Below are 14,059 nucleotides of genomic sequence, written 5' to 3'. Positions count from 1 at the left end.
TTAAAATATATTATCCAGATAATTAATACATCTAATATTTTATATTTTTATGCTTTTTAATCTTTCTTTAGTAACACAAACACACTGCCCTTTTACACACAAATACACACACACACAAATACACTCACAGAATCAGCAACACATAGTTACACCCACCCCTTACACACACACATAACCTACTACCCACACTTCTTAGACCCTTGTCATATACACCCCCATATCCACACACGGAGGTAAAAATTGACAGTCAAAGTCACACTTACTTAAGCTAATAGTTCGTTGTTAAACTGGTACTGAAGAGACAAGACAAAAAAATAAAGTAAGAAATCTGCATGGAATATTTATTTTGATAAACGTTGTGTACTCCAAACAACTACACGTTATGTCAGTTGTAAGCCACAATCTGTTGGAACCAACGTCCCAAGGGTTCTTGGCATCATAAACCAGGCAGTCACTGCATTACCGTGGGCTGCGGACACAGAGCTTCCAAGTGCAAAGCAGATTATCAGAAAAGACACATTGCTGACCTCCTGAACAACCCGGACAATGCTAAACTCCATAAAAATGCTTCATATGTCTGCAATTTGGTTGTCTTAGTGCCATTGTAATAAATTAATAGAAAATATATCTTTTTTTCATTGGAAACTCTAAGAAAATGTACAAACATCTAACTCCGAAAAAGGACCAGCTATTTCGGCGACAGGTAAAACAAGCATTCAAACAGAGGCAAAAAAAAAACCCCAAGCATCCAAACAAACAAATAGACAAACAAACAAAATGCAATCAAAAACCCCACTCTACCAATGGCAATTGTGTAGGCAAACACAGAAACATTTGCAGTAATAAAACCTTACAGAGGGTAACTGCAGCTTATGCGGGGGCTGTACTGGACGCACAGAGAACAGTCGGGTGATTCAATTGTCAAAATGTGCAGGTGCAAATTCTAGAACAGTCAAAGATTGATAAGTAGTCGTGGCATAAAACTATTGCTGACTGGTGATGGTGTCAGGCTGCGTTCTGTCTCCATCCTGAAAGGCTGGTGAGAGCCCTTTGTATTTCACTGCCCTGTTGCACTACTGGGATGCTCTGTTATCCCTCAGGCTTACAGACTGCAGCGATCCCGAACTCCCTATTCACTGCAACACCCACCTGAGCCCCAAACAGGCCCCACGTGCCAAGCTGTGCATGAGAGAACAAGCTAAACGTTTTCTTCTCTTAATAAGGTAATATTTTTTTAGGGAAAAAAAAGAAAAAAAGAGCTTTTCCTAAAGCAAAGTCTTACGATTGCACCCTGAGAATTCCCAAAAATAGTAAAATCTGAAGCTACACTTGAGCACATGGCAGCGTGCTCATACAAGCTGAACCAACCAGTTCAGGGGATGGACCCACCTACCCACCTATAGTTTGAGCCTCCTGGGCGTCCACACGCTCACAGAGAGCAGGAGAAGGGAACCAGCTGGCAGAGCACCCCAGAGAGCAACCAGAGAGCCAAATCCTAAACCAGGTTCATCCTGAGCCCGGCTTTCCTGCCCACCGTTTGTTAAGCGCTTGTGAAAGAAATACTCCTGCTTCGGTCCATCTCTTGGAAGCGAGTGTGGTCCACTAACACTGGTGCAACAGAACTGCCTCAGGACAGCAAAGAGGTTTCAGCAACCCAGACTAATATACTCAAGGGACTTCTTATTTTTCTTAAGTCTATTTGCTTGACTTCAGGGACCTGGCTGTATTTTGGCTATAAGAGAACATCAGATAAATGATGTTAGGCTAAGGATGGTTGAACCACAAGTGAGACTGACTCTTTCAAGGAATAGCTTGTGAAATCTCCAAACCATTGTAAGACACCGGGGAAAAAAGAAAACCCTCACCTTTTACAAGTGTTGCCTATTCATTCTAGAAATGGCACAAATACCTAAAGAGCATTCAATAACAGATTCTTGTTGAGAAGCAAGGGAGGGAAAGCCTGGTGCTTTCTAAAAAACAAACCAAAACCAACACCAACAATACATACAACATTCATTGAGTTCAACTATATAATAAGACTGAAAAGGACATTTCCAGTTTCAAAACCCAGGAGAGACTTGAGTGGAGTGCAAGCTGCAGCACTGTCTACATTTTGCTCATGGTTGCTTTGACTTTCAGAGCAATTGATCTAAACCAGGCCTGCCCAGCCTTTGGAATGACACACAAAATCCTTGCTCTTTCATTCTAGCTGCAAGATAGCATTTTGAATACAGTGGGGAGAAAAATTACATGAGCTTGAATTAAACCAGAACAAAATGAATTAACCATCAGCAACTAGAATAATTTCTGCAGCAATGGGGACAGACAGAGAGAAAGTGAGGAAACAAACCCAGATATTATTGGCAAAACTGACATTCTATGTGCTTTGAAAAGCTCGTCATCCTATTTTTTACCCTCTCCCCCTTAGATTTCTTAGAACAGCCACAGCCTCCAGAGATGCCTTCATGGCACTTCTGAAAACCAGACAGAAATATCACTGAACGCTGGAAGTGCTTACAGCATTTTACAAGATAATGTTTAATTTCCCAGCTTCAAGAGATGGCCCCGCAGGAGTCCTGGTTCACACTAATCTGCCTTCATAACCCAGATATTGCTTTGAAGAAGGGGGAAGGAGGCACAAGACATCCAAGTAGTGTATGGGGAGTCCCACTAATTCTTCAGCTACCTGTTAAGACCTCTCTCACCTTCCATCTCATGTAACTGTTCCAGGAGGATCAAGACACTCATGCCCTTAAGCCTGCGGACAGGATCAGAAAGCACCACACAGCAGAGGGGGCTGATCCTGCTCCCTCTGCTCTTCCTGGAAAGGCGAGAGCTGCCCACCCTATCTGAGGTTGAACAAGGTGAGTCCCAGTATTCCCGGTTAGATACTGGAAGCCTTGAACAGGATGACTTTGGCTACCATAAACCCTCCAGACTGATCCTGAACAGTATTACTGTATGGGAAAGGTTGAGAAGATATATGTGCTCATAGACATTGCTTCCCTTCTAGCCTACAGCTGCTTGTTGAAGGAAAACTTTCAATTCGAGCAGCCACTACTAAAAAACCTTCATCCATAGGAGAAACACAATTTTCTGAGCAAGCAGAAATATGTGGTTTCAACAGCCTCTGCTGGCATATTTTATCTGCTCCTTCTCTAATCTCTTCCCCAACTATGTGCATGTACAACACAGAGCCCAAAGAGCTTGATCAAATATCATTGAAGCTTTAGGATAAATTCTTACTGTCCAGTGAAGTTTCCCAGCATCTAGGTAATCACTCATGGAATCTTTCTATATTAGATTTTCAACCAGCCTTTGAATTGGCATTTCATGTTTATATGAGCAAACAGTCACACCAGGGGAAACAAAAAAAGTGTTTAGACAACTTAGAGGCTGGTAAAAGCAATAATCCTCGATGGCCTTCAGGCCTATAGCTCCCCCTTCAATAGGCAGCACCTAAGTTGTTGCTGATAAAACCAGCACCTTGTAGAACAGGTCAAACCTGGCTTAGTAACACGAGAGTCAACCGGCGAGGAGCTGGTGATCACAGAACGCGCTGATCGCAGAGGAGAAGGCTTTTCTGTCACACGTGGCCACTCTAGCTACTTACAGTAAGATTTCTTTGTGAACAACAAGAACAAGACAACGCTGCGCCTCTGGAGCGGGGTGCCTGCAGTCAGTCAGTCCGTCCGTCCCGCAGGGGCAGCCAGAGCTTTCTGTCCTCATAACTTCATTTTCTTCACCACAGGAATCGGCAGCGCTTGGTAGATTTTAGCAGAGTCCTCGTCAGTGACCAGCTTCACCCAGGCAGGGCGGAAGCTGCCTTTGAAGCCAACAAAAGCCATTTTTTCTGCAAGTCAGAGCAAATGTATTTATTAGGAGTGTGCCAGGGCTGTACCAGAAAACCACCCGTGTGGTGGCTACACCCCCTGGCTGGCTGGATGCGGGTTCACAAGAGCACGCACATGCACTCAAGCTTTCCCAATTATGCGTTATCCAGGTACTAAAGAAATACCTTCCCAATGAAGCTTAATTAAAATTGTATTTACATGTTGTATGCTTCCATTAATTAACAATGTGTGATACATAGCAGAGAAGAAAGAGAGGAGGAAAAACCCTTCTTAGTAGGCGGTTTGAGCTCTCTTTTGATGCTATAATTATTTGCATGGTGGTCATGCTCAAAACCCTTTCCTGCTTGGGAAAGGCGAGGGGGTGATGAGGGACAGCACAACAAACAAAACCTACATTAGCGAGTTTACACACACACAAGAGGAAAGCAAGTCAAAAACGCACAGAGCTGATCAGAGTGACATGCACAGTTCAGCAATATTCTAGTGCAATATGTGGTGATTTGAAATCTATACGCTTTGGGCCATCAAAAGTCAGAATTTTGTTGCAAGAGAAAAGCAGCTAAAAATAAGTTCAGAGAAGTAAAAAATCCTGTTGGGGGCATTTAGTGTGAAAAAAAAAAAGTCTGATATTCCTACTGTGAAAATGCCTTTTTATTTAAAACTAATCTGGAAAATCAAAACTCCTGAATTCTTTACTTCTAAGAACAACTACCAGAGCACTTTTCCCTTCTACAGTATTAAAGTGAGTGCTGTTATCCAAAGCCGCATTGGATACAACCTTACCGAATATACAAATGACTGTTCCCAGGATGTTTGAGCACATGCTGATAGAAACAAGCAAGGCAAAGTTAAGAAGTAGAAAAAGGTCCTAATTGGAACGAAGGGAAGGGAATAGTTCAAAACGGTTTAAAACTGAGTTTTTAAAAAGTGATTACCTTTTAATCTAAACCCTTCTTCTGCTCCAAGTTTCTCCAGTACTTTAGTCCATGGTCCTCTTGAAATGAATCTTCCTTTAGATGTCACCAGCACTATGGAGCTGAAGGAAACAAAGCCATTTATAAACAGATGAAGAGACAGAACACATTCCTTGCTTGTTGGTCTTGAGCACCAGTAACTCCTGCCTGTGTTACCCATAGACACTCATGAACTACAGTGGTTTCTGCTTTAATGGCTTGTGTCAATGCTTTCCAACAGTTTAGTCATATATTCACTTTTCCAATCGTGCAAAACCCATTAGAAAGGAGACAGAACTACATTTTTTCCTTTAAAACACTGTTTTCTAGGATGATTTACAGGTTTCCAACCAGCAGTTCTTTCCTGTTTTGCTCAGAAGATGCTCCTCCTACCATGCTCTTAGCAAATCTCAGGTATTTTCTTGTTCTTTCATCATTAGCAGATTAAACCTGAAGAAATTAACTTATTTGAGACCTGCTGGCCTGACAGTTTTCCTTCATTGTCAGCATTCTTTTGCTCAAAAAAAGTGTAGTATTAATATTATTACTTAGTTGCATGTACTGTATTTCATCTCAAAATTCTTGGGGTCCTCTACAAGTGCCAAGCGATAAACAAAAGACTTGAGGTGAACTAAGCTAATGCGAATCTGCAAATGCTTGGTTAAAACTCAGTAGCTGCCTACGCTTAATTCAAGATGAACAGAATAAAAATCCAAGTTAAACCTGAAGAGATAATCAATTAGTGATACTTTTTGGGCGAGAAACACAGGATACTCAGCAAAGTTTAGCTCCCTACAAGACACACAAACACCCCCATGGTTATCTCCAAGCCTAACGAAGAAGAGCTACACTCCAGTGAGTTCTATAGAAGTTTTGCTACTAAGTTCAGTGAGGTTAGGATGTCTTCTTTGTTCACCTCCTAATTAAAGCTGCACAACAGTAATTGAGCAAACACTTCCTTAGATGAAATTATTTCATTCCACCTTGCAGGGTTCCCATGGATGAAACTTCCCTGACTGAAAAAGCATTTGCAGTCTCGCAGAATGGGAGCCTTGCTGGGTCTGCTTTCCAGCATCACAGTGGACGCGAGTCACCGAAATTAATTAGGCAACAGCTCCTGCAGAGCTCCAGCCCTGAGCTGCCCGGTGCAGCAGTTACATCTTAACACCTCAGCTGGAACTGGAACTGTTCAGGGAAAAATAGCAACGGGTGGTGGAGGAACAAAGAAGAAAAAGAGTTAAGAATCATCAGGACTTTTCTTAGAATAAACCTGAGGTGCTCACAAGTCCTCCAGTGCTTACAGTAGTGGATTGGGCTGGCAGGCTGGTTTTGACTACTTTGCAAATGCTAAATCACCTATTTTTTCTTCCTTCAGTTCACTAAAATCATTACTTTCTATTAAGCCTTTTCTGCTATGGAAGTCTAAAATAAAATTCACCAGATGTTTTGTTTTCTTGTCCCTGGGAAACTCATTCGGAGAACACAATGAGGCTCAGAAAAACTTAAATACATGAGAAGCCTGATTACAATTCAGTCTTCTAAAGCAAGTAAGAATCCAGGAGCTGGATCTAGGCAGGACTGAGACTGGATTTTTTGCAAAGGAGGAGAACTGTCCTCTTACTTTTTATGAAAGAAAAGTCAGCAACTACCACACTTCTCTGTAGTTACTACTCAATGTATTTTTTTGCAACCTTCAGAATTATTTAAGAGACTAGAAACAAATCTTTATCCACCTGCATGGCACCCTGTTGAAACCTCCCCCCGAGCCTCTAGAACAAATGCCAGAACAATATCCTGTTATCTGTCCACAGTTATGCCAGATGATTCAGCAACAAAGCAATCATATTTGTATTAAACGTTACATAACAGATTTCCAATCAAAACAGATTTAATAACGATGAAATATATCCATTTCCCAATAGCATTCCACAAACTAAGATGAGAACAAGCCCTTTGGTTAAAGAGTTTCTGATGTTGTTCCCATGCCTCCTCCAGCAGACGAAGCCGCTGTCCTCCAGGATGCAGGAACATGTGTTGGATACTTATCACTCAAAAAACTCTGCATTTCTGCCTGCCAGTACTTAAAAAATAAAAGCACTCAGCCCTTATGTCTGGGCAGGGAACATGTGCAAAGAGGAATTTGTTTTATGAGTGGAATTTTCAGCTATTTGAGAGAGCATGCAGGCAACAGAAAAATGTAAACTGCGCACATCTGTGCCGATAAGTGCAGGGTCTGTGAATTTAAGTCTGCAGTTTGTCTGTAAGTCACAGCATAAATGTAGATCTGCAGTTTATTAATCACGTGTACCTCTGCAGTTTATCTGGGGCTCGATCAGTTCCTAAATCACACAGTCTGCATCCTGCTGCTGCCTGCACGTCCCGCTCGCATTTGGACTCCGTTGGAGCCAGCAGGTACAAGAACTCATTGTCAGCCCAGTCAGTCTGGCACATGTTGGGTGACAAAAGCCAGGAAAAAGATGAGTGTTGCACAGCATTCCTGTATATTACTCCTTCGTAACACCAGATTATTTACTTACTGATCTCTGATGTTGTTGACGTAATTTTCTATCTGTGCTGGGATTCCTTGTAGAATTGAGTTTTTGAATGTCACACGATCAACGACTTTCCCATGGTGCCCATCAATCACAACCAGCTGGATACCTTCATCAGTGAGGAAAAACCTTACACCATCAACCTGTGGGTGTGGAATGATATTCTTAATGTGTCGAAGTAACACAATTGCAAACAACTACCTGTAAGAAGCACTAAAAGTGTTGAGCCATGGGACTGCTCTTTCTATCAAAAGGCAGAATTCTAGATCTCTGAGGTCAAGCTAATACGCATTCCTGTTAATATGCAGAAGTTACAACTTTCTCTTTTTTCCAAAATACAAAGCAAAAGAGACCTGAATTTAACTATACAAGGTAACTTCATAAGCAACTCTTCCATAAAAATGAAGCAAATATCTTAAACTTTTGTCCCATAAAGCTCATGGGGAACATCTGCTCACCTCAATGTATGCAAAGTCATCCTTTAGGTGGAAGTACTGTTTCTTATAAGTTTCTATTTTCACTTCTAGTAGGTGGTCCTTAGTCTTCTGTTTCCAAAAAAACACCAAAAAGAAAAGAGAAAAGTTTCTGGTGAGGATGTCCATTACCTGAACACTGCATTTTTAGAAACCATTTTAAACCTTGAAGTTCAATCAGAAGGAAAGCTACATAGTAAGTACTAACTCGCCAAATTACATAGTGAGACTAGGCACAATGGTAATCTATTTGCTTATCCCGTCATTTAAATTGTTTTATCAAATGGTAAAGTATAAGTGATCCTCCCTTTAGAGAGCTGACACATAATTCTCTGAGGCTTTGCTGTGCACTCCTGCTTCAAGGGTGGGAAAAAACAAAACAAAACAGAAGACAAAACCCCAAACCAAGCAACCAACCAGCCAACTAAACAAAACAAACAAAAATACCCAACCCAGATAAATATCCCCTTTCTTCCCCCAGAACCAGACTGGGTTGGATATAGGACACATCATTGTATGAAATCCTTTACATTGATGACACACTCAGCTCTGCAGTCCCCTCTCTGATAATTGGCTCTTATAGCCAGGCAAGAAAGCTTGTGTGTCTCCAGAATCACATTACCTGGACCAACCTGTCTTCCAGTTCACCACTTTTCACCCGGTGAAAACAGAGCCCCTAAAGATTAAGTATCCAACTTCAAAAGAAATCTTGGGTAGCTCTGTCCTTTGGGGACCTGTGCTCTCTGCATGTGCAAGAACCTGTTTCATACTGCTTCACATACCTGGAGCATTTCAGAAGATCAGGCAGAGGTTATACTGAACCTGGGACAAAGTCTTTCTATGTCTATAGCCACAATACATGCCAGAACTACAGATTGACATGCACAATAATTCTGTGATAAGAAATCAACTGCTTTACCAGTTGTGCACCAGAGAGCTTCTTGGGCATTGGCACTTCTACTATTGGTGTCTCAATGTACTTGGGATAGGCCATGGCTTCACAGTCACTGACGCCAGCAGTCTTTGGGATCACAGCTTTGATCCTTATTCGTTCGCAGCCTTTGACAGAGCAGAAAGCAAATTTATCCTTCTCATTTTGAGCTTTCAGTTTCAGAAACAGCAGCCTGCAGGCAGGGGAGAAAAGTGAACAGCAACTTTGAGACTTCTGTGAGAAAAGTTACTAAGTCCCGGTTTTGGTGAACTTCTTATGAAGGCTTTGCAATAACGTGTGTTGCAAACCCTCAGTGTTGATGTCTGCATTTTGTAGCGCTCAACATCCCACATGCAAATACAGGGGACACGCATCTCTGAAATGGTTTGAGGAGGTCAGGGAATATAAAAGAGAAACAAGATGGCATCTGAACTCCTTTTGAGCTCTGTTTTATGACAATATATTTATGTAGAAATACATGCTTTGTACTTTAGGTCTTTTCTTTCTTTCCCATTATTTTAATTCTTTAAAATAAAACAACAGGCTTTACACCCTTAGTTCCTGTGCATCCCTGTCGTAGTGTTTATAAATAGTTGCTGTTCAAAACAAAAAGGGTTGGGTGTGTCTCCAGTTCAGTTTCATGGTCTGCACTTCGCTTTTCTGGTTTTTTTTCCTAATTTGTATTAATTTGGCAAAGCATTTCCCACAGTAACTGGCAGTGCAGCAGAGGCTGGGAATGACTGGCAGCTGTGGGAGTCCCAGGACAATTAAATGCTGGTCACATTCCCAGAAAGACTTTCTGGTTTTGTTGTGATCTCCGCTGATGGCATTAACCAAACAGCTCATCATTCCAGCAGCTTTCTCAAAGCCGTGTCCAACCAGCAACGCCTGCTTCCTTACCCGGTGTCCTCATCCCAGTAGTAGTATCCTTTGGTAGGATATCTGTGCTCCAGCTTCTCCATTTGAGAGGTTCTATAGAAGGTTCCAGTTTTGTACGTTTTCTTCAAGAGACGGTTGTGGATGTCTGAGAGAATGGAAAACGTCGTCCCTTTAGGATAGCAAAACCCTACTTGGATCCAGTCGTTCCTAAGAATAGCAAAGACCCACATTATAACAAGTCAACACATGACTATTATTTTCCTGGGCAAGCCAGAAGCCAAACTAAATAATTCACTCTGAAATGTAACTTATTTTTTTCCTGGCCAGTTAAAATTGTAATGGTTTGGGATGAATCAGTGAGATGTAAATTAGACATAACAACCATGGGTTAGTTAAGCAATGTGGGTCAAATCTGCTCCTGACTTCCACACCTGTGACTCCCATGCACCAGGAATTAATTAGTATTAGGCTTCTAAAAATGAACTGTGTTATCTTGAAGGGCTTCCTGGGGGAGGAAACAGGAATCTGAGATGTCAACTGTTAAGATGGTGAACTCAATGGACTTCCTGGAACAAGCACGTTCATTCTGGAAGAGCTCATGAGGTGATGACCTCACCAATTAAAAATGTACAGTTACATTACTGGGCTGGAATGTTGGAATTCGGTCAGATCACTCACTTGTTGAAGTTGATGAGCCATATGGCCAGTTCTTCAGGGGCTGTCTTGTCCCAGTGGATGGTGTAGCCTTTCCTCAGAGTTACAACTGGTTGATACTGCTGGTAATGACTGCTTTTGCTCAAAGCCCCTTCCAAGTAGAGTGGGTGATTGTGGTAGTCGTTTTTTATTATTTTCATTTTCAGGTTGGCTGGCTTGTAGGCTTGGATGTATATCTAGATGAAAAAAAGTTCACCAAGGGTTTAATGAACTACAGTAAAACATTAAATGTGCAGCTACTCAACAGAAGCGAACCAACGTGAGTGCCGTACACTTGTATATTCAGTTTCTTAGGCTTCTTTTTCCACTAAATAAACTGTTTTTGGAAAAAAAATAAGGATCATTTCCTCATCCACTGAGTTCAAGATTATGTGTCAGTCAAGGTTTCAAACAGACCTGCTCTAGGGCTGAAGAATTTTTCAGTATTAATGATGACCCTCAGCAGTGGGACAGATCTATCTTACACATCTGACTTCTGAACAAGGACCCTTCTGTCTGGATTTCAGAAGCAGGAAAAACAGGTCAGTGGTTACAAATTTGCTTTAGTGGTACTACACAGAAAAAAAACAACAGTTGCAACACCCAAAACAAACAAACAAAAAAGGCGCTACTCATCAAAGGAAAAGTGAGGACTCTCTCACGGCAACGGCACCCAGAGCTCGTGTGGTAGGAAGAATAGTTTGGTGGTTACACAACAGGATGAAAGATCATAAGAGTCGAAATCTAATTTCGACTCCTTAGCACATTTCCCATAACACTGTGGGCAACACTTCCCTCCATAAATCAAAGAAAAACAACTAGCTGACAGCCCATGGATTTATAAATATTAATCTGTCCATGCTCATGGAGCTCTTAGGGGGCTTCAGGCAGAAGCTGTTAGAGCTGCTAACAGTCTAGGGTAAAGTGTCTGAAAATGTAGCCCAGTATCTTCATGTTCAAAACCATCTGTGCAAACATGCAGATAAATAAATGCTGAGCACCTGAAGAAAGTCAGTTTCTAAAGGTCAAGCTTTACAGTGCAAATAAGTTTAAAATAAAGCGATAACAATACTGCAAAGTACGCAGCTTTACCTGCGCAAAGTGTCCGCTGCAGATGGAACCTCTCCAGTCAGGCACGTCAATGCAGTCAGGGTGCTTGATTAACCAGTTATCCTCTTTTATGAGGTATGAGCCTGGATATTCCGACACAGAACCATCTACATCATGAAAAACTGATGTTTTATCACCATCCATATCCAGATCATTGAACCAGGGTCCAGGTTCTCCAAAGAAGACCCTCGAGGTAATCTAAACAAAACAGTGAAACACATTTACATTTCCAGAAAAGAATTAATCACTTGCAGTACAGAACAAAGGTTGGCTATGGTCACTTGATTGGTTCAAAGGACCCGTTTCCTGACTTTATTTGGCATCAAAAGTAGTTTGGACAAGAAATAATGTTGAGTTTGTGGGTCAACTTGGGCATGAAGAAATCCGTGTGTGCATTAACATCATCATTCTTTAAATGGCCACAGATATCAGCTGCTCAGCTTGAGACATTGTGGGCTTGATGTTCAATGGCTCTGAGGCCCCATGGCTCCAGACAAAGCCTAGCATTGCAGGTCCTTTGAGATAGTATTTATGTGGTAATAAAACTACAAGCTTCTGAAACTGAGCATCCAAAAATGGAAGACCCAAAATATTGATTTTGTTAATCAACAGGAACATCAGTGTTATTTAGTATAGGAATATTAGAATTGTCTCTCCATTGCCTGCACACTGCCTCTTGGTTAAGCCTCAAGTCAGCCCAGAGCTGGGTAACACACTTAAAAGGTGTGTTTGATTTGTCAGACAGAGCAGATGCGGATTTCCCTGCTGGCCACGGGGGAAAGGCTAAAACAACCAGCATTTCAGCCTCAGCTGTGAGAAGGTTTGTTTTCAAATTCTGGAGGAAGGTTCAGGAGACAGTGTGATTTCACTAAAGCCACTTCAGTCTTTGCCTGCTAATTTATTTGTAAGGTTCCAAAGCCACATAAAGTCACACTGATGCTGGGAACAATCAGCAACCTCCTCTGGGAAATGGCTGCTCAGACGACTCCGGACTGATATTTTTATCCAGCATAAACAAATGTCACGTCACCAGCCTGCCTGGTGCGACGTGAGAGAGTGATCAACCAACACTTTTAGGGGAATTTCGGTTTTCCCATCCCATTTGGCACAAGGATTGCTAGTCAGCACTTTTCCTGACACACGAGCAAGTGTGTCTGCTAATTTTTTGAAAGTTAAGCAACCCAAATAATTTCGGTCCTAACCACTTTATTTATTTATTTGTTTGTAGTGTTTGGCTGTTGGATTTAACAGCTGCTAGAGGTGAACCTCAGCAAACCAGTTAGCACGTATTTGTGCAAGCAAATGCAAAAATAACTCAAAAGCACAGACCCCTAGACAGGTTCAAACCAGCACCCAGAAGTTCATACTGTAATTCAAAGTTTGGCAGACCGTTTTTGGCTGGGTCCTGCTCTCACTTATGTCTGCAGAACTGGAGTCTGTGGAATTACCCTGGTGTGCAGGGCTGCAGAATCACCCTGCACTGGCTCAGTTCCACTGGTTGTTCCCCAAATCAGTATTTTCTGCTTCCAGGTGAGTTAGACCTTCCACAACAGACTCCCCTCAGTTGTTGCTTTAATATTATACCACTGTTGAAAATAAGAGAGCAGATTCTTCTCTTTATTTCAACACTTTCTGAGATGCACAGAAATGGAAATGATTTCCATTTGAATGTCACTATTTTTTTGAAACTAACGTCTGCTTCTGGTTTGCTGCAAGCCTGTCAGAGAATTGGATTTTTTTGTTATTTCATCCACCCAATTTTCTCTTTCTAAGCTACCACCCTCTTTGTTAAACTTCTGGCAAAGATAATGGGCAACCTCCTGAAGGTCTTGTGTTTTCTCTTAAAGGCTGCTGCACCCTTTTTGACCACAACCCCATTTCCAAACCAAGAGGAAAAGGCTTTGCTGGGAAGGACAACTCACAGGGACGTCTTCAAAATGAATGTCGGTGACGTTGTTGTTGGGGCAGCTCTGCCAGGCGTTGTTGAGGCGGAAGGCCAGGGCACTCGTGTGCCGGCCGTCTAGGGCGGCAAATTTGCGGAAGGTGCAGTTCTGGACGTTGATCGGTCCATCGTAGAATTGAATCCCTCGAATGGGAAAATCCCTAAAACACATTTGGAAGAGACAGAAAGACTTGGTCATGACACATTAGCAGGAGGATGAGAATGTATCCTAGACATGCACAGTCCCATAGCACTTGTTTCTCAGCTGCTTTCATTTCCCACAGTCTTTAGGATGACTCCTGAGTTCGTGTTTTGGAAGGGAAGGGATTTCCTTCCCTTTTAGGTCTGCAAAGTCCTCTTATCCTTGCAAGTTCAGCTCAAGTTCTCTATGTCTGAACAGACCATCTTTATTCGGTCTGTGCTCCTCCAGGGAAGGAACTTACAGCAATGCCAAAGCATTGACCTAAAAATGAATAAATCCAAGTTTGCCATCAGAAATGAGTTCTGCAGCAGTGAAACCTGAAACTCATCAGAGCTGCACTGAGCCAAGTTACAGCAGGGCTAAAAGAAGGACAGAAAGAGTGCAATTTGACTGCAATGAAATGGATCTGAAAACAAGGAAAGGTCGTACAATCTATAGGGTTGAAAAGAGGTGAAGGAGCAGACTAACGA

General features: G+C 42.0%; 1 protein-coding gene across 6 annotated transcripts in view; it reads right to left on the bottom strand.

Annotated features, from left to right (window-relative positions):
- Positions 1-321: 321 nt before the first annotated feature.
- Positions 322-14,059, bottom strand: part of CEMIP (cell migration inducing hyaluronidase 1) — a 111,670-nt gene continuing 97,932 nt past the window's right edge. For 3 of the 6 annotated variants that reach the window (XM_071814040.1, XM_065847123.2, XM_065847124.2), the window contains exons 21-29: positions 13,368-13,548; positions 11,428-11,643; positions 10,321-10,532; positions 9,664-9,849; positions 8,752-8,956; positions 7,818-7,904; positions 7,345-7,502; positions 4,790-4,890; positions 322-3,853 (exon numbers count right to left, since the gene is read on the bottom strand). In XM_071814040.1, coding sequence (XP_071670141.1) covers positions 3,726-3,853; positions 4,790-4,890; positions 7,345-7,502; positions 7,818-7,904; positions 8,752-8,956; positions 9,664-9,849; positions 10,321-10,532; positions 11,428-11,643; positions 13,368-13,548 — 1,474 coding nt within the window. In that variant the 3' untranslated portion in view covers positions 322-3,725. Of the gene's footprint in view, positions 3,854-4,375; positions 4,679-4,789; positions 4,891-7,344; positions 7,503-7,817; positions 7,905-8,751; positions 8,957-9,663; positions 9,850-10,320; positions 10,533-11,427; positions 11,644-13,367; positions 13,549-14,059 lie in introns of those variants that run through there. The other 3 variants (XM_071814041.1, XM_071814043.1, XM_071814044.1) reach the window with 3 other exon arrangements.

The sequence above is a fragment of the Patagioenas fasciata genome, chromosome 12 (assembly GCF_037038585.1).
Source record: "Patagioenas fasciata isolate bPatFas1 chromosome 12, bPatFas1.hap1, whole genome shotgun sequence".
Lineage (NCBI taxonomy): Eukaryota > Metazoa > Chordata > Aves > Columbiformes > Columbidae > Patagioenas > Patagioenas fasciata.
Note: the sequence above shows the minus strand (reverse complement) of the source record. Positions and strands in the feature narration are given on the sequence as shown.